Genomic DNA, 23554 nt, shown 5'->3' with positions numbered 1-23554 from the left:
CATGTCTACACAGACAGTTAGGTGAAACTCAACAGCTCTGCTGCTAAAATCTTCATCCCCGCAAAGTCTGAAGAAATCAAATTAAAAACTTCATGTGTGACCATATCGACGGGTGCAGAACTCGCGACAATCCGTGCTGCACTTGATTTCATTAAGCAGGAACCACCGCAACAATGAACTGTCTTTAGTGACTCGAAGACAGCCCTTCAGTGCATACGAAGCCCAATGCGCCGCGGACCGTATGAACAACTGGCCTCCGAAATTCGGCACATATATCATCACAGCCATGACAAGGGACATAACACATCTTTCAATGGCTTCCAGGACATTGTAACATCAGCGGGAATGACCACGCCGACGAAGCCGCCCGAGAGAGTGGGAATCATTCGAGAGAGTGGGATATCTACTAAGGCACTCGATTAAAGCAGCTTCTTACCATTGCAGGTAAGATAAATGCAAAACGAACATTTGTTCCAAGATCTAAACGTTTTGCATGACGCTGTGACGGTGTTGGTCTGGTACACGGTTCTTACATGTACAGTTTTCATCTACTATGATTTTTTCCTCTCCGCTTTGTGAATACTGCTCAGCATTCATCTACACAAATTCTTCATCTATCCTGTTCTGCATTCCCATTCCTTGCCATAGCCCATGTAACCGCGCATTCAACCAGCGAAAAAAAGTCCTTTACTTCAGAACCACGGTGCTATATCCTACACAAATGCATATCCGTGTAAACAAACATGGCTACATTTTGAACGTGCACATCAACTTACGTGATTTTTAACGCAGAGGTCGACTTCCTCCCTAAGCTTCTCCTGGACGTCCGGGTTCAAGGCTAACATGTAAAGCGTGAAGGCAACCAGGGTCGATGTCGTTCCTTGGCCCGCAATTAAGAACATGAAGCATTGGGCCATGGCTTCCTCTTCGCTCAATGCTTGGGTAAACAAGAAAACCAAAAGTGCAACCGCATTACTAGATGCAGATGCAAGCTTGAACTTTTATTAATATTATTCGTTCATCTGGCACGCTCTAGAACGATAAGCCGCACTGTACTATATGCCTGAATTGCACACCCCGTACATGATAGAGAATGCGTGGAGCGTGGAGTTCGTGGATAAGCGAACGTGGTAATTTATAACAAAAATAGCCAGCGATAACCTAAAATGCCGTGAACACAAGGCGAAGTAATGGTTGCTATTTCCATGAAAGGAAAACATACACAATCAGTTAGCGCCTCTTGAAACATTAGAGAGTCAGGATCCAAAGTGCGCGCAGAGGTCGCTGCAAGTTTTCTGAGCGCATTTCATTGCTAGTTTAATATTCGTTTTTCGGTGTGGGTGATAGTCGCTACGTTAGTAGCGGCTCTAAGAAATAGCGCTGCTGGGTTAACGTTAGAACTATGGTGGCATTTGTGCCTGACGACACTACCGACAGAAGATGGGCTTCTGTGTACCTGAAGTTAAAACAGAGTGCAGACTGGAAGAATGAACTGAATTTTATCAGCATTTCCACAGAAATGCAGACCCAACACGTATGTTCACTTGGATGACTATTGCCAAACAACTCTCCATATTTTCGTATCGTTAACGATGTTGCCCCAAGATACGTCAGACACCGACAACCTGAAAGGAATTTCGTTGTATACAGCCTAATTGGGATTTAATGGAGCAGTTGATTCCAAGTCACAGGTTCTCTGCTGCTTTCCACGGACTTTCAGGCGCTGTGGAGAACTGCGAGAAATATTTAGGTGTTGCTCAGCATTATGCACGCCAATGAGCTATTCATGTGATTTTTCACGACATTCATCACGCTCCTCTTTCAATCAGTATGTTGAGCGTTGGTTAATTAATTAATTAATAAGAACTTAGTTTAAGTAGGTGGGTAATTAGTCGACTGAGTAATCGGTTCATTGATTGGATGATTGATTGATTCATTCATTAATTACTTTATTAGTTGCTTGATAGATTCTTTCATTGATTTTAGTGTCACAAAGCAACACTGAGGCTTTGGGAGACGCCGGAGTGGAGGGCTCCAGGTAAATTTTGCCTAGCTGGATTTCTTTAACGTGCACCTAAACATGCTTGTTAATGCAGCGAGTGAACATTTCTTGAACTTTTTTAATTGCCTCCCCCCCCTCTTTTCTAATATATACTCTGCCATACGTAGCCCCTAAAAGTTACAGTAAGTGGTCTTAAAAAATCAGTAGAGACAAGAGCAGCTACATCAATCCCACCAGTAATAGTTGTGAAGATGTATTGTACAACTTACTCTACAAAAAGCTCGTGTTTCATTCACGAAGGTGTCGTTTATTAGGAAATATTTTAATAACGCAACTTACGGTATTTCGGTATTCCTTTACGCCAGAAAGTAAAGGCCACCACGGCACGACGTTTACCTCTTAAGGAATTCTCATAGCAGGTACATTTTTCTAAACGTCCCCACATGATAGGCTTCACTTTGCAAACATATTCGGAAGTGCGACGTCCGTGGTTGACAGACTAGCGCAGGCGGACGAACCTAGGCACTTCAAATATGACGTCTTATCGAAACTCAGGCGGAAAGGAAAGAAAGTTAACCGGTAGCTTTTCTGTGTATAAAAGAAAGAAAGAAAGAAAGAAAGAAAGAAAGAAAGAAAGAAAGAAAGAAAGAAAGAAAGAAAGGAAGAAAGAAAGGAAATGGAGTAGAGGCCTTATCGTTGCGTTGTGCGGTTGTGTAACAAGGTTCAGGCGAAGCGTCGTATATTTTCAGCCTGGTCTTGCAAAACATCTTTTTCTTCATAATGAGTGCCTTAAATTGTACATCATCAATTTGCGCTGGCAATCCACAACAGGAAGTGTTTAACTTCTGCCAATTGACTGTGTACTTGTTAAATCTATACGACCACGTTTGGCCGAATTAGACCGAAGCAGGAGCCCACTTTGCCCAACCCCGATTATCATCTATCTTTGGCATCAGGTAACACCTTAGTCGCATAAATGACTCTGCCTGTTTTAATGTATCGCGAGGTGCATCTTTCGCTCTTTACTGGATAAACAGTGGTACAAAAACTCAAGTAAAAGCAGTGTTAACGTACCATTTGACGGAACGTCCTCTGTGTCCGCCAACTTCGAATCTACGTCGAATATTCTTTCCTCTGTATCAGCTACTTCCTTTGAAGTGTCTCCCGAACATGTGCCTTGCTGGCAGTCGATCATATGCTGTAGGAAATCATCTTGCCTCTAAGGAAAAGAGAATACAACCAGGTTTCCTTTAAAAAAAAACACCTTTCCGCTCTATGTGTGATCTACGTGCGGCGCAGGGTAACACTCCTATGGTTAATACTCAACACATACGAAAATACCCAAGAAATTGAATGGCATGATGGCCACCGCGGTATTGCTTAATTGGTAAAGCATCGCACACACAATGCGAAAGATGTGGATTCGGCTTCGACCTGCGGCAAGTTATCTTTTGTGCACTTTCATTTATCTTTGCATTGTTGTTTCTAGACTTCCACTGAGTATTTCTCTATGCTTTGTCTAGCTCTGTTGTCAGTTTTTTCGTGTGATTGCGACTTTTGTCAAGAGTAGCATTTCGGTGAGAGACCTGAATAATGAGCGCGTCTGCTTCAGAAGTCCGAAAGTGCTTATTGCAGGTTTCTTAATTTAGTGGTTCTCCCAACGCTCTAATTTTCCCTACGAGACGAGTCATAAAAGATTGCCAACTTATGTGCCTACGCTCAATCAGTCTTAAAGGCTTTATCTGATATCTTTAAATATCGATGAAAATTCTGCGAAAGTTATGTGCTTGTTTCTCAACGTGGCAGGGGGAATGTGAGTTAAAGGCAAGCAGGATGCGCGACCACGAAAAAGCGAATCTCAGAGATGAAAACATCTTTTCTTTTTCAGTACAATTACCACCAGCAGCATAACGTTTCAAAAGCTCGTGTATCAATTTATGCGAAAGAGAGTCGCCCAGTGCCACAGCATTTACGACCGTCTTCTATCTGCGGCGTTGTACCTACCCTAAATAATGCAAAAAGAGTTGGCGCTTGCAGCATGGGGATGCTGTTGAATTCAAAATTAAGCAGGAAAATCTCTATAACATGAAATACCAGTGAAAATCTCTTAGCCTTCCCGAAACACTACTACTCAACACACAATAGGCTATGGCACAGATGTGATCTCCTTGCTGGCTTCCTTGAATTTTCAAGGGGTAAGAGAAGGAAGCACAAGTTCGATGCGTGGAGAGCTGTGTCAGGCGAATTACAGGTAGAAAAAAAGACATATTTTTGACACTGTGACGTAGCTGCGCTAGGCTGCACCGTGAAGACACTGTAAGGAGAGATGAGAACCTCTTTTATAGTTGAGAAAACTCCTTTCACTCGTATATTTATTTGATTTGGCGACCCGCTTCTGCTCATTAATAATTTCTGTGCTGGAGTTCAAGAGTTGCAAGAAGCAAGTCTTCCCGTATACTCAGGCGACATAAAAAATGTAACATACTATATTTTTCATTCATTTCACTACAGTGCTAGCTCTGTTAAAAGGATCTCCATGATTTAATGTAGCGTTTCTAATAACTAGGGTGTACAGAGAGTATCAACTAATTTATGGAAAGCAGCTATGAATGCATTTTCGTCTGCTTTCTCAGATTAACTTACTAACCACACTGAAGGTGCAATATGTCATCGCAATCTCCGCACCGATTAATCACGCGAGTAATCTTCCGCGTACGTGTGATGGTCAACTACTGCAGGTACTTACGATCTTTGTATCAATGCGGCCTTTAATCACACGCTGGCACAGGCTCCGAAAGTATTCAAGGGTGTCTGGGTTGAAAAACTTCAACCTGAAGAATTTTGCTACTCCTGGCAGGAGAACTGTGGAAAACGAGTGAATTGTGAAGAGGTGCTCTTATGCGGACATGCGCACTATGTACATAAAGATATGCATGCACAGCACATAAAGAATTGTCAATATATGGAGTGACGGGGCTAAGAAAGACGGGCCTCGCATGAAAGCTGCAAAGCTTCCAAATTTGCAGAACTCCTTTTTGGGCTAAGTGGGGAAATATACAGCTATTAGAAGGGGGGGGGGCATGAATCAACAGATACAAAGATAAAGTAAACAGATATGTGCGCGTGTGGTAATTTGCGCCCCTTTTCTATTAAGTTCCAAGTTTGCTTGCCGAGTGATGCCACCGCATCATGGAGAAACTCGCACAAGGTCTACGTAGCTTTGTCATGCAGCCCAGTACTGGCCAAAAAATTTCGCAACGCATGGGAATTGTCGTAAAATTATGAAGAGTGCAGGAACGTTATTTGGAAAGTGTACATTGTAGACGCTACTAAACAGGGCGAGCGGGTCTTCTTCACAAAGAGTACAGAAAAGTAGGGTTGATAATCATTTTGTGCGACTATTCGAAGATACGGGCAGGGCCCAGGGAAACTAGCGTTATAGTAACACTGCCCATTGTAAGCGCAAACAATGCGACAGTACAAATAAAGATGGATGTCATTCACCAACAATGTTAGTCCTAATTAAAAGAAGGTAATAAGCGAGCTGAAGCACAAATTAATGTGTTCAGGGCCTACACGGCCAATACTCACAGTGCACGATGAGCGACACTGAGAAGTCCTTGCCGAACACCTTCTTGGCATAAGTGACGAAATCATTCGTCTGGTCAGAGTGGGAATCCAAGTGGGTTCCAAAAGCGTAGCGTGCAATCAAGTCCAAGGTGAAGTTACCGAAGAAACTGCAGTTCCGATCGCGCATCAATTAGTTAGCAGCGACAGAGACAATCGAGAAAAGATATCAACAATGTGGTTGTTAGAACTGCAGTGTAAGATTACGCGCGTGACTAAATCTTATTACAGACAAATCATTTTCGATCTGCACTCAATGTGCTTAAAAGAGGCGCAGAAGCAAATATTGGCCTTTCTTGCGTCAGCTGTCTGTTATACCAGTTAAAGTCATTCATAGCGGAATCTCACACAACCATTAAAACACTCGGTAAAGAGCTCATTTTTAGAGCTCAGCTCTCAAGCGCCCGTTCTTGCGGCGTGCATCCGCGTCCCTCGTAACCGAGCAAACGAGCACAGCGAAGTGTGAAAGCGAACGCAGAGCGCAGCAGGATACGAAAGACGGCGATAGCGAATAGAGCGCGAGGATTAAAGCGGACGAGCAGGATGCCGCGTAACCATGAGGCGGAAAGCAGAGGAGGAGGGTGTCGCAAAAGTGTGAGAAGAAAAGCTTAGTGCCGCGCAAAACAGGCTTTTGCGGCGATGATGGCTACAAGATGGCGCCAGAGTAGGGCGCGTCGTATGTATGGAAACAAAGCGCTGCGTGAGCGGATGTCTGTGCAGCGGCTGCTGTGAATCGCGCCCACGCATCACCCAAGCGCTGCCTCTCATGACCGCCCGATTAGCGAGGCAGATGCGCCACACTTCGCTCCGTTTGGAACGTGCCGCACGAGACAAATTGTACGCGCCAGCCAATACATCGCGAAATGAAAACATGTATAGAGCTGCGCTCAAATTTCGCATTAGGGAGTATCGTAATCGCCTGTGAACTTGTTTTTTACCATCTCCGGCCACGCCACCGGATTTTCCACTTCATGAGCCACATAACGATTTCGCATTAATAACTTTATTATTCGACCAATATCATCAATGATATTTGGGTTCCATCAATATAATACGCGGCGCTGTAGTATTGTCCTTTGCTCTTTCAATCGTACACTAAACTACATGCAGTTGGAACGTTATGTTCCTTTCTTTTATTACCTTCATTGGCGTCGTGCACCAGATGTGATCATACTGTGTCGCTATTTACATTTTTAGAAAAATGTGAACGAACGATCTGATGCCGAGCAGGCCCTGCGAAATTTTTCATTCCACTTTTTCTTTAGAAATCGCAAATACTCGCCATTCTATTCGATATTGGGCAGTCGTTCTAGATTAACAAATATTTAGTATTCCAATATCCCTTCAAATTTAATATTGTTTCGACCAAACTCCGTAAGGAAGAAAATTAAAGGAAACGTGGGAACGAGGGAGGACGCGTCAAGTCACTGAACCACTTGGCGCATTCTTTTGCGACGGCACTGCCTAAGATGACAGTCTTTAAATGTATGGTTGCTGTAGCTGTACGACAGTAAAATTCATTGATTATATGGGTAAGAAACGTTTATTTCTTTCTCAAATGTGCCAGACAAATCATTTCATCTACCTCCTACAAAGCGTGCGAATGCGCCATGCGAACAAGTCGATAGCACTTTGCAGCATTTCGCCACAAGGCAGCATAAAGTTTACTGTGCCGAACCTACTCGCGAGTTATTACAAATGTTAAAGCGAGAGCGTTAAGGGCCCATATCGCAGAAAATCCGGCGTCGGACGTCGTTTCGGCAAAACGATTTTCGAACCACCCATATCCAGGCCCTCCATGTGGTGCAGGGAATGTTGTGAACTAATTTAATTTCTCAAGCTAAAATACGTAGAAAGATTGTAAAGTACGACTTGCACACAACCTACAGACATCAAAGCGTCGGATTGTAATTTAACTGTAGGAGAAAACGAATTACGTTACGCAAAAACTCAAAGAAACCCCTTTTCCAGCGTTTCTACCAACATAGTCCGGCCACGGCGTCCGCAATTTGCGCGCGCCACTGAGCGGCGCGCCCGGTTCCTTGCAACACCTCCAGCTGGCACTCGCCTCCACCATATCGTACCGCATCGCGGCCACGCAAGAGGCCGCGTTTCTACCAGAAAGCCCATCTTTGTGCATAGCGTTCGCGGCCAACGTTTTCCGGTACGCATTACGGTTACATACGCTCCGGTTGCCGGGAAGTGTAAGAATCAGTCAGGGATGTTTGAATGCGATCACTTTTCCACTCTTAAGGCGAAGCTCAAGCATCCTCCAATTTTTTTTATTTATTCGAAACGCAACGTGCCGCACGAAACAGATTGTCCGCGCCAGCCAGCATATCGCGAAATGAAAGCACGTACAGAGCTGCGCTCAAATTCCGGATTAGGTAGTATCGTAATTGTCGGTGAATATTTTTGACAACCTTGACATCACCAGAAAGTCCCGGTAGAAAGCAGAGATAATGATTGAAATAAAGCGCTAGCTTCCTGTGTATCCGCTCAAGTTTTGTTTAGTTGCGGCTTCTGCATGGAACTCTTTCTCACTGCACCGCCTCCCCCCCCCCTACAACCCTTTTGTTTACATGTTAATTAGCCCAGCATTCATTATGCAACCTCAAAGATTGGTCTAGCCTGGGCCCTGCTTCCGTGATCGGCCCACCCAGCAGACATGCAATAACCCAAGGTGGAATGTAAAGAACACTTCGCTTTCACAAAGAAATCGTACGCTTGGAGGCGTACATTTGTTGCAGTGAGGACTGAATTGAATTGTTTATTAATGTTACCCGACAACAGTGCACGTGCCTTCTAATGGTGCACAATGACGAAAAAAATGAACACAGAAAGTAATCAACGACTAAATACATAACATACAGGAGTAATTGAATACTATTTTCTTGAAACATGTGTGTCACGTACGAAAATGTCAGCATTGTCATTATCGCTCACGGTGTTAGATAAGCATTGCAATAGAATTATGAGACCCGGATTACAAATTTCGTGAACAGTGGTCGGAGACAAACGATACAGTGTCCAGAGTAATGCTCGCGACTTTGCTACCTCTTACTGTCGACAGACCATTATCAGAACAAATTTTAGCCTACCGACCTCATAAGCTGTCGCAGAAGAGGGTTACGAATGCACTGTTGCAGTTCTTGGGGACCATAAACCTGCACAAGCGATTCCAGCAATGCCAAATGTTAACTTACCTTGTGCTGTGAACACTAGTGATTATGCACATGCGCTATCTCTCTCGTTCCTTCTTATCTTTTACCTCTCCCTATCCGACCCACCCAGTGTAGGTTAACAAACCGTATTTTATATTTGGTTAACCTCCTTGCCTTTCCTTTCATCTCTCTCTCTAAAAACATGATTGCGTTAAAATCTACTTTTCGGAAATAAAAATTGCAGGAAGATAAAACGTACATGTAAGTACCTTTTCTTGTTACAGTACATAATTCCCTAAATAAATGAGCCAGTCACTGGCATATCTTTAGATGTAGCACATATGCTTATTTAAGGAGTTTTGTTATCCATGCGTATGTGCTGTCATGCGCCGCTGGAAACGTGCGATTCATCGTCTACTCCCTCGCTCCCCCTCACGACCCTCCCCCTCATGACAGCACATCTCTCCTTCCACAACTTCACAATCCCCTCAACGTATGCTCACAATTCCTTTAGCCCACCCTCACCACCTCCTCGCACTCCTTCGGAGAGACGGTCCATTTAATGAAGGAGTGGATCGTCCCAAAGACAACTCTTCAAAACACATCTGCTGTGCACGCTCTTTCTCTAGCTTCGACCCGCTCTAGCACCAACGAGCCCAGCCTACACGCTTGCAGTTGAGTATACCAGCGAAACCACTGCCACACACGAAACTGATTTTGAGTGGTGCAGCGCCTATCGAGGTGAAAGGAAAGGCAAGATTATTGTCTGTGATGAAACTTCAGTCTACAGCAAATTATAACAGTATCGCGAATCTTTATCACCAATAAAAACACGCGATACCTCAACCGTCTACTTAGTACATACCTAAGCACAGCCACTAATGTTCAGTTTGTGATGCTGATTTACCAGCAGAGAAGGAAAATTACGGATGATAGCGCTGACAGTATCGCAGTACAATCACAACTACGATAGTGCCTACTTGGCTCTATTGCTTACGTACTGTCCCAGTTCAAGATCTCGTTCTTCCTCAGCTGCCTTCTGAAGATGATACATCGTAGACTTGGTGCAGGCTTCGATTTGGTGCTCCATCTGGAGGACAGTGCCAACGCGGCAGCAAACAAATTTATAAGCATCGTGCTTCTCATAGCATTACAAACTACTTTCGGAAAACGCTGTCGCTTGCTCAAGAGTGATTATGGGCCCTAAACAAAGGCGATAATATTATGCGCATCGGCAAGAAGGCTGCTAAATCATTCAGTAAACAGGACCATTACGCTGCCGAGCTCTCGAATGGTATCGTAGCTGCCATCGTAGTGACCAAATTTTGACATGGCCTAGCAGATGAGCACCTCCGTGTCAGGATATTTCCACACGACAGATAAAATATGGCTATATAATTTTAAGTAGTAGTGATCTGCGCCTCAGGTAGCGCCCATGATACTTTGAATCCTGTTGTGTAGTCTAAGAACACACCATATTTTCTAAAATTGCAAATTTCGATTAACAGCAGGTATGGACGGTTTTGAAAGATGTCGCTTTATAACGAGACTTCAGAACTTTAAAGAATGCTTCCGTCCTTCATTTTTCCACTAAACGCGGAAGTAGAAGCATTTTGGGGCGCTATTTTCGGACGATCCCTTTCGGTGTTACTTTCACTTTTGCAGGATTAGAGCAGGAAATGTCGGCGCCTGATAGGGGCGACGGCGTTCCTGCAACTCTAATAAAATAGCATGCTTGACATTGTGGCACGAGTGTTGTCGGTCGTAGACGCCGACGCGTCTGCCGCTCGTTATGCGAAATATCGCGAAATATAAGCATCCACGAAAGTGAGCGTCCCAGAAATGCGGACCCTGTGCTTACCTTGCGAAGTTTTCCAGAGGTAAACGCTGGCGAATAGTACTTTCGTATCGTCTTCCATCGAGGGTAAGGGATCACACTGAGCATGTAGTCAAATAACGGCTCGAAGAAATTAACGCTCTGCAAAGGAATCGCCAGAGCAAGCGTTGTGAATGTGTCCAGTGGTTTTGTCACTGTCTAATACGCAGCGAAACTCTCGTGATGCCGCACCAACTACCTCAACGCAAAATTTTGGCTAGACAAGCATCTTGAAAATGCATCTTGCAGCTTTCTTTTTTGAAAATTTATTTTGAATTTTCAATAATGTACAACACAGCAGCAGTCAGTTGTAGCACATGCGGAAAACTTAATAAAACATATATGCCGATCCATACACTGACGTATCATTAAAGTACATCACGAAGTCGTTTTCCATGCAATTTCACAACCTAAGGTAAATTATTGCTCCTGCAGTCATGTGCATTTATACCGAAGCGTAAGCAACCGGCACGAGGCATAAAAATATAAGCCACATCTATCCTGGCGTAAAGCTGACACGCCTGTCTTTAAATGGGTTGGATTCCTACAAAACCTGCCTGCATCCATACCACGCGCGGTATTTGCGCAGTAACATTTCAAAACATTAACGCAATTTTGGCTTGCTGCGTCGGGAAGTAGGGTCGCCAAAGTATATACAAGATATTTTTTTTTATGTATGCTTTCAAGTAGACCTTGAAGTATAGCTCCATTAAAACGAAATTGTCAGACATTTCGTGAGCATTTGAATTAGGTATTGCTTCCATATATTCCACAGGATAGGAAGGCGGGGGGGAGGAGGGAACGTATCATTCTACATTTTTTTTCACTCGAAGCATTTTCGACAATATTGTCGACAAGCGCCATGCAGTATTTTGGCCTGCAAAAAATGTCGCTTATAAATAATTGCCGAACACTATGATGATGCCAGCCACCGCTGCGCCATGAGCATGGCACTTGTTCAGCTTTTTCAAGGTGCAGCTTGGCTTTATGGTGAAGAAATAATAAAATTGATGCGCGCAATATTTTTTGCACCCTTTTGTATTAACGTACCATATTACATTGCAACGCTTGATTACACAAAATAACATCGTACATGCGGTCTCCTTCAATTAAGCGGATGAGACCCGCAAGCGATTCCCTGTGACCATGACAATTTAACCAAGAAAGCAGATTAGCTGTACTTACACGTCTGTTGGGAAGGACAAGGAAGTCTTTTAAGAGGATTTGCTTGAGGAGTTCAGGCTCTGCTACAAAGAGCGACGGCTTTCCACTTTCAAACATGCTGCTCCAGCCGCAGAAAGAAAGAAAGGCAGATGACGTAACGCACAAAAATATATCGCATCACAGTAAAGGCTCCTTGTGGCTCCCTTATTGAAGAAGCTGTCCCGTGTCTATTATAACAACGAACGCAATTCGTTCAATAAGTGCACAACCATCGTCGGCACTCCAAAAACCTTAAAGGACCAATTGCACTTCTTCACACTAGCATGGCAGCAATTAGGCTTTGGAACAAGAAACGCGCCAGCATTGGCATGTCATACGACAGCACCAGCCCCGAATTCTTAGTCTACTGACGGTCATTTTTAAGGTATTCAGTATCAGCGAGTGAACTGTACTTTTACGCACGCGAAAATTTTGCTAATGATGCACATATAGGCTAAATTACTTAGCTTCCCAAGTTCTCGTATGGGCTTCCAGAAAGTGCACCCTACAGTACATGGTCCTAACGGTGTACGTACACGCATACGCACCGGAAGCACCAGTGCTGTCCTTAACGCAGAAACTTCTATACTTTTTTCTATTAGGTTAACATGATAATACTGCACATGATTTTCACCAAAAGTTTAGTCTAGTTAACTGGAAAAGGCTTCAGTGTCTCCAGTAGCTCATACATCTTTTCAAAGGACACGATGACGTTCACGGTTAAGTCAACCACGTTAAGGGGAACTCTGAAAAATACTGTACGAAGAAAGGCCTTGTGCTTTTCTCGTCACGTAGGACTTGAAAGGGACACTTGTATGTGCAAGTTGCTGCGCTCACGATACTTTCGAAGCATATGTTGCCCATTCAAGACTCCGATAATCCTTAGCCGTTCACCTGAATGCACCGATTTCCCTTTTCCTTAACAAAGGTGCACGCTTTTGCGAAGACAAACGAAGCCAATGAGCCCTGCGATGTCTCTGCTAGGCATCCAGTTTCATACGAACTCATTGAAAGCTCCGGAAAGTGGAGCGGACTCTCGGCTTCATTCTCCCAAACTTTCAAGCCGGAGGAGTTTGATGGCCGCGACACCAGGCAAAAAACTGCGATGATTTTAGTAGCTTCGTTTCTTTAGGCAAAGACATTATGTCCCACTTCAGTAAGAGGCGTTTGGTAACAATGGTAGCATTGAAATGGGTCGAGAAGAGAAGGGAGGGTTCCTTAATCATTTCACAACATTATAAAATACTGTGACAGGTATCTTTCAGGCAACTCACCCGTAAACTCTTCCATACTTCTTGTAGCGCTCTAGGTCCAACTCGTGAAAAGGCTGCGCAAGGAAAAAGTCTGCTTAACGAATACTCGCCAACGACGTTTTTATCTACACTTGAAAGGATAAAAACAGAGGCATACGCCCGTTATACCTGCGACTACACACCAGAAAGATGAAGCAGTCATTAAGCTTAGTGATGGACATCTACGGTTTAGTTTGTTCTTGATATGAAGTATCTCCGAATAAGGTTAACAGTACGAGGGCACCACTCTCTTAGCTAAATGTCTGACAAAAACAAAATTTGTCAGAACTTGCATAGAAGCAGAAAACGTTAGCACATAATCAGTCATGGGAATATACCCTTTAATGACCTGTTGCTAATTGCCCGTGAAATTAGCGCACTTTGTGTCCATCAAGACGTTCATTTTATTACTGTGATCTTCTTATTGGCGAAAATATAGGTCTAACAGACGAGTTCTTCCACGGTCTTCATAAAAACCCATTGTCCGCTGATTATCAACTAGGTGAAGAGCACCTGGCTATCCCCTCTACAATCCTGAAACGTACGAAACGTGAAAACTAAATATCCACGCCCCATTCTTTGATATCACTGAGAACAATTCAGATTTTCAGGCTACGACTACATATGCAATTTGCACTGAGAAAATATCAGTATCGAGACAGATTTTCCGAAAAAGTGCTACAATTGATATGAGATAGAAGTCTGAACAACAGAAACTTCCCGCTTTTCTGAAGTAATAAAGGCTAAAATGCTTAATAATGCAAGCTTTATGTTTTCCCAGAATAATATAAGATAGAACGCTGATTGCTGTGAACTTAATGCTTCGCCAGAGTAAAATCAGGAGAATGCTGAATAACATGAACCGTGTGTTCCCAGTGCTCCAAATTACCCATGCTATTGATCAAAGAGATGCAAATCTTTCATTTACCTTTCTCGTAATCCTGAGCATTGGACCGAAAATCAGGGCGTAGCTTTCATGCGGAACATTCTGCTTCTTCCAGTGGTTTTTATATCGGGATACGCGACTGCAAGGAAAACAAGATATTTGTTTCAGAGTATTCGGCTAAACACTGTCAGAAGATGGTGGCACAAGTTCCGTTGTCCCTGCCCAAGTCTTCGGTATTCCGTCATTACAATGGCTCTAATACGCATGCCATGAATTTAAAAGCGATGGCTTCTGCTTACAATGTTACTGAAAGCAGTCAGCGGGGAGTAGTTATGGCGAATTAATAGATTTGCCGCTGTAAAATTTCTTGAATAGCTGGTTACCGGTGTGCTGGCCTTCTGCAACACCCCCATTTCTCCCTTCATTCCTTAATTATTTCATTCATTCTTTCATTCATCCAAAAATCAAACTTCTCAACTCAGGCACTTTCAACAATTCTATTCCAAGCGTATATATAGCTGCATCCAATATAAGTATTTAAACATTCAAGCAGAAATGTTGAACCGTTTGCTTACAGAAACTATTCTAAAATTAAACGCTACTTCAGAGTTTTAATTCGAAGTTTTAAATGTTTCGATGACAACTTGAAAATGTTCTGCTGGTTACACCATAAGCCTACAACTTCGAATTTTCTCCAGTGTGATTTTCCCAAAGCCACATATTTCTGTGAAGCTTTATCAACACGCCGAGTAGTTAGCAAACGGTTATCGTCGACAAGCACTTCAATTAGCAGATACTTGATAATTTCCCCCGGCGCCCCCTAAAATCCTACACTTGTAAGAAGCGCGTGTTCTCTTTCTTTCTGTGTCCCTCTGGCCTGCTTCGCGCTGAACTACTTAACATCATGGAAAACCGACTTGCCAAAACCAATACCCTTCTAAGTTACGTTTCTAATTCTTCGGGCACCTGTTCTAAGTGCTTTTCCCCGCGCTTTCTGTGTCCCTCTGTCGTACTTCCCTCTGCGCCACTTGACATTAAGACCTTAGAATTCTGAAATTTTTTCAGCATGTTTTCCCAACTCTCAAACTATTCGTGCGACATTTTATTTTGATAGGCTCGTGAGTTCGTAAACAGGAAGAGTGTCATTCCTGCGACCAGCATGGAGAGAAACAATCAGCACAATTTTTTTTTTTTAGTTTGTAAGGTGTTTCCAAAGCGGCAATAGCTTTTACATTTATCAGACATGTTGCTCTCTCGCCCCCTCCCATCCGCCTTTCCTCTAACAACACTCGCTTTATTCGTAAACAAGTTTAATTCTGCGGTTTTACGTGCCAAAACCACGATTTGATTACGAGGCACGCCGTAGTGAGGGACTCCAGATTAATTTTGCCCACGCTGGGTTATCTAACTTGCAACCAATGCACGGTGTACGGGCGTTTTTGCATTTCACCCCGCACCGACATGCGGCCACCGTGGCCGGGATTCGAACCCGCGCTCTCAGGTTTGCTAGTGCTTACTACCACGGCGGGTCGCTTTATTCCTACCGAGTTTTATACTGATACACGAACATTCTGTAGTAATACCCTGTTGGATACCATATAGAATTAGAAAGAGTAAATAACGGACATTCATTAATGTCCAGCAACGCGACCAACTAACGCATACACACTTAACCTTGACCACACCTGCTCCGTGACCACACCTGACCACTGACATACCCAACAAGGTAAATGCAGCTGGCAGCGAAGCTTCCATAGAAGCCCACACACTCGAAACGTGGCGGTTCATGGGGCTTAGCGTCGCTTATGTGACGAGGGAACACTTCCGGTGGAAGGAAAAATAGTGTGACGTTATATCCGTGAAAAAATTCAGAGCCACTCCACACTGTGAATGTGGATGACCAGCGGAGTTGTATATATGTTGATAAATATGCTGACAATAGATATGTTGATTGAAAATAAAAGACACATACCTTAACGAATTTCGTTTCTTTCACGAATTTTTTGTTGTTTTATTAAATTCCATAATTAATACTTTTTCTTTCATTTTTAACGTTCTCTTGTTTGCCCTTTTGGATTTAATATTTCCGTCACCGAGGTGACTATCGCTTTATGATGGCTATGATATACGTCCAGTGGCTTTGTGGCGGCACCGGAAAGGTTCTTGGCCAATGTGAGGTCTATACACGACCGATGACGCGTCGTGGGCACTCTGATGTTTGTGTAGCATTGAATGCCGAACCTTTCCAAGAGAAACGCCACGAACCACTTTCCATCCGGCCGAGACACTCCTACGTTGAATTCACCCACAATTACGATGGGAATGGAGTCAGTAGGGCTGATTCAAGCAAAGGTGCAAACGTATGGCGTTTGCGGACGTATCTTCGTTCGTATTACGTGCTGCCCGCCGTCGCCACGCACAATCCCGCTTCTATTCACGAAGGTGTTCTTCGTAGGCGCACTGTTCTTCCGCAGTCCACAACGCACGCGGCCTACCCACTGCACGGGTGGAAGCGAACAGACAAGGTTACGTGGTTTGCCTATAGAGCCCGTGACGTCAAACCGCAATCCACAGTGAACAGTGTCTGTTACGGTTTTACTTCTTTTATTACGATACTTATTGTATCGCAATACGTTTAGACAATTGTCACGATTAAACGCAGCAGGAGCATACCCGGCGATACGCTTTCGCTTTATGCTTCAGCTCTTTTAGCTCTGGGGTGGCCGCCATCTTTTTTTGCCTACGCACACAAACCACCAGAACCTAGCGTATAACAGCTCTGCTGTAAAACAGAAGCAACGTCATTTGTGTTCTGGAAGTCGCGAAATTTGTTCTGACGGCCTGCCATTAGAGCTGTATTTTCAGATGTCCTGCCATTCGACTCGGCGGGCGTTTCGAACTTTCTGCGCGGAAAGCGACGCAGCAAAAGGTCAGCCGCACGGGTGTTGTTATTGCACCCCTGCACAGGACGCTTTCTGTCGAGGCCTACGAACAGGCGGATGCCAAACACGTCAGCCACAGCAGTCGCACGAAAACGGCTAAAGTAAACAAAGAATTATCTGGCGGTCGTAACTCGCTACTGTTGACTGTAGACGTTAAGAAACGATGAAGCCGCCCGCACCGCCAGAATTCAGGCTGTCGTTGACGAGCAAAACAACACAACGTGTGAGGGGAGCGTATAGTAAGGAGCGCGCCTTTCTGCACACTTCAAGAGCAGCAGTGCAATGCGAATGATAGCGGCGCCAACGCCTCCTTCTATAGTGGGCTGTGAGAAATAGGTAGTCATTGTTAATGCTAGAGGGAAATAGAGGTCTCTTGTTTTTTTCACTCGCGACGCGTATATAAAATTGATTAGGAATTTTATTTTCGTAGTATGAATCAAACTGTGTCGCGCTTAAATTAAAGAACGATTTTTCTTTCTCAATGTTTGTTCCCTGCTCATTGTCTTTTATTCATTTCTATTGTTTGTTTTTCCCGCGCATATATCCCGACTTCCTATTTGTAGAGATTTTGAATTGTATTGATTTCCATGTTTTTTTCTTTCTTTCTGTTCAAATAAGCTACGGTGCTATATATATGCATCCCTGTGTCTAACCTACTCACTGCACCTCTACTTGTAAACGTGTTTACATAAACCCGTGTATTAGGTTGGACCGATAACTAGCCATATCGGCTAACAGTCCAAACATTTCTGTAAACACTATACCCTGTGTTCATTGACAAAAAACCTCAATTTGATAGTCGCGCTTCAATCGCTGCTCCCATAACCATCCTTGTTGTTGTCGGCGACAAGTGGTTCTGAATCACTTTTCGGCCGAAGCTTCACGGCCTATTTGGATCGACTATGTGCCTAACCATCCCGCTAAATTTCATTGCATTAACCCCAATCACTCTTAATACACCTATATTAACATTTGGATCAGACATTCGCAGTAGACGCTTGGAACGGACATTCTTCACGCGCATGTACTACAGTAATAGCTTCTCTTTTTACTGAAAGATATTGAAATGTGTTCCAAGAAAACGCAATGGAAACACTCATTAGAATCACTAAAAAAATATAAACGAGAAGAAAGAGGGTTAACCGAGGGGCTCGATTTTTGTTAGTCATATCAGAAGAAGCCAACAAACGCTGACACCAATGACAACATAGGGGAAATTACTTGTGCTTAATAAATGAAATAAAGAAACGATAAATTAACGGAAATTAAAGTGGATGAAAAAACAACTTGCCGCAGGTGGGAACCGAACCCACAACCTTCGCATTTCGCGTGCGATGCTCTGCATATCGCGTGCGTGCTCTGCACAAGTAATTTCCCCTATGTTGTCATTGGTGTCGGTGTTTGTTGGCTTCTTCTGATATGACTAATAAAAATCGAGCCCCTCGGTTAACCCTCTTTCTTCTCATTTATTACATAACGAGGGTCTCGAATCCGGCAACATTGATGCCTTCAGGTAGCATATGTGGGTTTATTGACCAGTTACCTTCACCCAAAAAGATCACGTTCCCGTGACGCCTGCGGCAAAAAGGACGTGCCACGTCGGCCGCCAAGGTCTCTGAGTGGTGTAGCAAGTAGGTGACGCCCCCTCGGACATAATCTTGGTTCGCCCGCCAAGCTCGGCGGCCTGCTATAGCTCGGCAGGCAACAGTGGTCACCCGCACCACAATAAACACCGACGAGCACGGCAGCTCGCCGGTCAGTAATCTTTCAGCACCACCACGCTGAGAAGCCCTCCCTTGTTCACGACCCGGGGTGGATTGTGACACTGGCGACGAGGATGGGATCCTCGTGACTCTAGCGACGAAGCTGGCGACGAGTACCTACGGAGCGTCGCACGCCGCCGCGAGCGGCGAAACACCGCCCCCCGTTGCTGTCGCCATGCCGCTGTACGGAAGGCTCGAGCCGTTCGAGGGAGATGGGTCCGCCTGGCAAATTTACGAGGAGCAAGTCCACGTGTTCTTCCGGGCAAACGACACACCCGAGGCCAAACAGCGGGACATTTTCCTGGCCAGCTGCGGGACCCGCGTCTTCAGCCTCCTGCTCGACCTTCTCAAGCCAGCCACGCCGCACGTTAAGACGCTGGGTGAGCTGCTTGCCATACTGCGCTCGCATTTTAACCCAGCACCGTCCACACTAATGGAGCGTTTCCGCTTCAACAACCGGAGCCGCCGGGAAGGAGAGACCCTCGGGCAATTCGTTGCTGCGCTACGAGGGTTAGCGAGTGCCTGCGCCTTCGGGGACCAACTGGACTCGCTGCTCCGGGACCGTTTCGTCTGCGGAATCAACAACCCCGCCATGCAGACGCGACTCCTGGAGCTTCCCGACCCGTCGCTGGACGACGCCGTGAAGGCAGCGCTGGCAATGGAAGCTGCCGCCAAGGACGCCGGCGAGATTTCCCGTGCGACTGGCTCACCGTCGGCGGAAGCGGCGGTCAACAAGTTCGCGACAAAGGGCAGTACCTGCGGTCGCTGTGGTGGTGCCCACTCCCCTTCACAGTGCCAGTTCTCTCAAGCACAATGCTTTACGTGCGGGAAAACTGGGCACCTGGCACGTGTATGCCGAAGTGGGAGGACGAACAGCAAGCAGCAGCCGGATTCAAGCCCAGGTACAACACAAGCCCGCGGCCAGGGTAGCCGTCGCAAGGGTACGCGGCGGAGGCATGCGGCAGCAAGCTCAAGCTCTTCCGCGGCCAGGTTCCACGTCGTGGCCGAGGACCCGCCGATTTTCGACATGTGGCACACAGGCTTTGTACCGTCGTCTGTGCCGCCATACATGCTGACCGTCGAAATCTGCGGGCACCCCATTTCCATGGAGCTGGACACGGGGGCCAGCGTGTCTGTAATGGCCGGGAAGCTCTTCAAGCGGACTTTCCCCGGCGTGTCCGTCGAGGCTTCGGGCGTGATGCTGCGCAGCTACTCCGGGCAACTCTCCCAGGTCCAGGGTCAGGCACAGGTCAGCGTTCGCTTTGGCGACAGGGAGGCAACCCTTCCCCTTTACTTAACGAAGGGGTCGTCGCCGACGCTGCTGGGCCGAAACTGGATTCATGCATTGGGCGTTCGTCTGCCACAGTACCAGAAAGCCAGCCTGCATGTAGTGCAAGACGTTCCGAGCCTCCTGACCCAGTTCAAGTCCCTGTTCCAGCCAGGGGTGGGCACATTTGCCGGCACGACGGCTGGCATCTATGTACCTGAGGTAGCCCGGCCACGCTTTTTCAAGCCTCGCCCACTGCCGTTCGCCCTGAAGGACGGGGTTACCCAGGAGCTGCAACGGTTGCAGCGAGAGGGCATCCTGGTGCCCGTAAAGACATCTGAATGGGCCGCTCCCATTGTGCCAGTCCTCAAGCGAGATGGCAGTGTCAGAATCTGCGGGGATTTCAAAGTTACCATCAACCCCGTCGCTACCGTCGAGAAGTACCCGCTGCCCCGGATTGAAGATCTCTGGTCAGCATTGTCCGGTGGACAAAAGTTTACCAAGCTCGACCTCAGAGATGCTTACCAGCAGCTGGTGCTCCAGGATGCCTCCCGGAAGTATGTCACTATATCGACAACTTTGGGACTCTTTCAGTACACGCGCTTACCGTTTGGCGTGGCCTCAGCCCCAGCCATATTCCAGAGGGAGATGGACAACCTCTTCAGGGGCATGAGGCACGTGGCGGTGTACTTGGACGACATCCTGGTTACTGGCAGCGACGACAGGGACCACCTGCAGAACCTGCACAACGTCTTGGCACGACTACAGGACGCCGGCCTCAAGCTCAAGCTGGAAAAGTGTGTTTTCCTAGCCCCCAGCGTTGAGTACTTGGGACATATCATTTCCCAGGCAGGCCTAGCCCCGGCTCCCCGCAAAGTTGATGCGGTGCTCAAGGCACCTAAGCCCCAGGACAAGAAGGAGCTTCAGAGCTACCTGGGCCTCATCAACTTCTACAGGAGTTTTCTGCCGAACCTGTCGCAGCATCTACAGCCGCTCCATCTTCTGCTTCGAGATGGTCAGCAATGGGTCTGGAAGAAGGAGCAGGACCAGGCTTTCCAGCGCAGCAAGGAGCTAATCACCAAGGCTCCAGTGCTGGTGCATTTTGATCCTGCTAAGCCTGTAGTCCTTACCGTAGATGCGTCGCCGTACGGTGTGGGAGCCGTCCTGGCACACCGGGACAAAGATGGCCAGGAACACCCTGTGTCGTTTGCTTCCCGACGGCTTCATGCTGCAGAACAACGTTACAGCCAGCTGGACAAGGAAGGTTTGGCCCTCATGTTCGGTGTCGAACGCTTCCACCAGTACCTTTGGGGCCGGAAGTTCGAGGCGGTCACAGACCACAAGCCGCTGTTGGGGCTGCTGGGGCCTGACAAGGCAGTTCCTGTGCAGGCATCGCCTCGAGTAGTACGCTGGGCCTTGAGGCTGGCAGCTTACAGCTACCAGCTGGTTTACCGTCCGGGAAAGGACCTGGGACCTGCTGATGCCCTGAGCCGCCTGCCCCTGCCAGAGGTGCCTGATGCTGTTCCAGAACCTGCTGAAGTGTTCATGTTGGAACACGCGTACCCGGAGGTGCTCTCCAGATCTGCGGTATCTCAAGCGACCAGCCGGGACCCAGTCCTGTCTCAGGTGGTCAAGGCGGTGTCCCGTGGAGAGGAATTGGTGCAGCAGGCCTATAGCCACAAGGCCGCTGAGCTGAGCTTGCAGCAGGGCTGCCTACTGTGGGGTTCGAGGGTGGTGATCCCACAAAGTCTCCGGTCCAGGGTTCTGCAGTTGCTGCACGCGGGTCATCCAGGGATAGAAAAGACTAAGATGGTGGCCCGGTCCCATGTTTGGTGGCCTGGCCTGGACCAAGACATCGCGCATTTGGTGCAGAGCTGCCAAATCTGCCAGGAGAATCAGCGAGCCTCGCGTCGTGTGGAAATCACCCCCTGGCCGTTCCCACAGAGACCCTGGTCCCGCCTACATGTGGATTTTGGGGGACCCTTCAAGGGCCATTACTTCCTGGTGGTGGTGGACGCCTTTACAAAGTGGGTAGAGGTTATACCCGTCACCACCCCATCAGCAGGCGCGACCATTGCAGCGCTACGACAGGTCTTCGCCGCCCAGGGGTTGCCAGATGTCATCGTGTCCGACAATGGTCCTGCTTTCGCCAGCGCAGAGTACCTGGCCTGGCTGACGAAAAACGGAATCCGCCGGGTGATGGTTCCACCGTACCACCCTGCTTCAAATGGCGCAGCCGAGCGGGTAGTGCAAACTATCAAAGACAAGCTTAAGAAGAGCCAGACTGGGGATTTCCGGACGCAGATTGCTCGGATACTATTCCAGTACCGGACCACTCCTCACGATGTCACTGGCCGTGCCCCCTGTGAGCTCCTGCTGGGTCGGATGGTCAAGACACCCTTGCACGTCTTGCATCCGGACCTTCGATCCACAGTGCTTTTGAAGCAGCTGAAGCAGAAGCTGGCTGCTGACCAAGGATGCCGTCCCGGGCCTTTGCCAGAGTCGGGAGCTCCAGTTTTCGCCAGGAACTTCCGTCCTGGCTCACCCTGGTCTGCCGGACAGGTGGTGTCTCCTGCCAGCGCCTCATCGCTGCTCGTCCGCATGCCAGACGGGGCCATGTGGCATAGACACGCCGACCATGTCAGACCTCGCCTCGGGACCTGGCCAGCACCCTCGACTGCCACTGAGTTCCAGCCCGCAGGAGGACTAGCGGCAGCACCAGTCGCTTCTAGCGGAGTACCACCTACCTCGGAGGCGACAACCGTAGCCAGTGGTGCGGCCCCCGTTGGACCGGTGTCGAGCTCGGCACCACTCACAAGGCTGGCCCAGGCAGCACCCGGCGTTGCCACACCCGACCCGTCAACACCGGTGCCCAGGCGGAGTACTCGACGGCGGAGGCCACCAGACCGTTACTCGCCTGGGTAGCAGGCACTGTCGACCCAGCAAGGGTAGAGGCAGAGCCTCATAGTGTGAACTTGGACATTTGTTTGAACTTGGACGTTTGTTTTTTATTTTAACAAACAAACTGGGGGTGAGGGGTTGTAGCAAGTAGGTGACGCCCCCTCGGACATAATCTTGGTTCGCCCGCCAAGCTCGGCGGCCTGCTATAGCTCGGCAGGCAACAGTGGTCACCCGCACCACAATAAACACCGACGAGCACGGCAGCTCGCCGGTCAGCACGGAGGAAGGAAACTAAGGAGAGGCCCTGACGTCACTCTTTGTGAAGCAAAAGTGAAGCCGGAAGTTGGCGTTGCTCATGGCGATGCCCCGCCTTTTGTGCCACCCTCCTCTCTTGTTTACATCTTTCGCGAAACCACGCCGCGCTGCGCGTGGTTTCGCACGCGGAGCGCGCGCGCTCGCGCAACATCCGGCAGAGCACGGTGCAGGTAACACAGCGCAACAAGACACGGTGACTAACGCAAACCCGCCCACACAGCGCCTTTGCCACGGCACGAAACCTACCAGAGCAACACGTGTGCGCGCTCAAAAAATCAGAAGAACGCCGCCATTGTGGCCCAAAAGGCGTGGCCAT

The 23554-nt window shown here is 47.2% G+C and overlaps 2 protein-coding genes across 2 annotated transcripts in view; one reads left to right on the top strand and one right to left on the bottom strand.

Annotated features, from left to right (window-relative positions):
* Nucleotides 1-23554, top strand: part of LOC126531147 (uncharacterized) — a 112008-nt gene that overhangs the window by 11434 nt on the left and 77020 nt on the right. The window lies entirely within an intron of this gene.
* The window catches only part of LOC126532080 (cytochrome P450 3A8-like), a 29143-nt gene that overhangs the window by 3032 nt on the left and 2557 nt on the right, over nucleotides 1-23554 (bottom strand). The window contains exons 2-10 of the mRNA XM_055070514.2: nucleotides 14093-14189; nucleotides 13147-13199; nucleotides 11855-11951; nucleotides 10655-10771; nucleotides 9795-9883; nucleotides 5594-5739; nucleotides 4749-4864; nucleotides 3077-3221; nucleotides 777-937 (exon numbers count right to left, since the gene is read on the bottom strand). Coding sequence (XP_054926489.2) covers nucleotides 777-937; nucleotides 3077-3221; nucleotides 4749-4864; nucleotides 5594-5739; nucleotides 9795-9883; nucleotides 10655-10771; nucleotides 11855-11951; nucleotides 13147-13199; nucleotides 14093-14189 — 1021 coding nt within the window. The remainder of the gene's footprint in view (nucleotides 1-776; nucleotides 938-3076; nucleotides 3222-4748; nucleotides 4865-5593; nucleotides 5740-9794; nucleotides 9884-10654; nucleotides 10772-11854; nucleotides 11952-13146; nucleotides 13200-14092; nucleotides 14190-23554) is intronic.

This window comes from Dermacentor andersoni, chromosome 5 (assembly GCF_023375885.2).
Source record: "Dermacentor andersoni chromosome 5, qqDerAnde1_hic_scaffold, whole genome shotgun sequence".
In the NCBI taxonomy this organism is placed as follows: Eukaryota; Metazoa; Arthropoda; class Arachnida; order Ixodida; family Ixodidae; genus Dermacentor; species Dermacentor andersoni.
The sequence above is the reverse complement of the archived record's forward strand: the minus strand, read 5'-3'. Positions and strand labels throughout refer to the sequence as shown.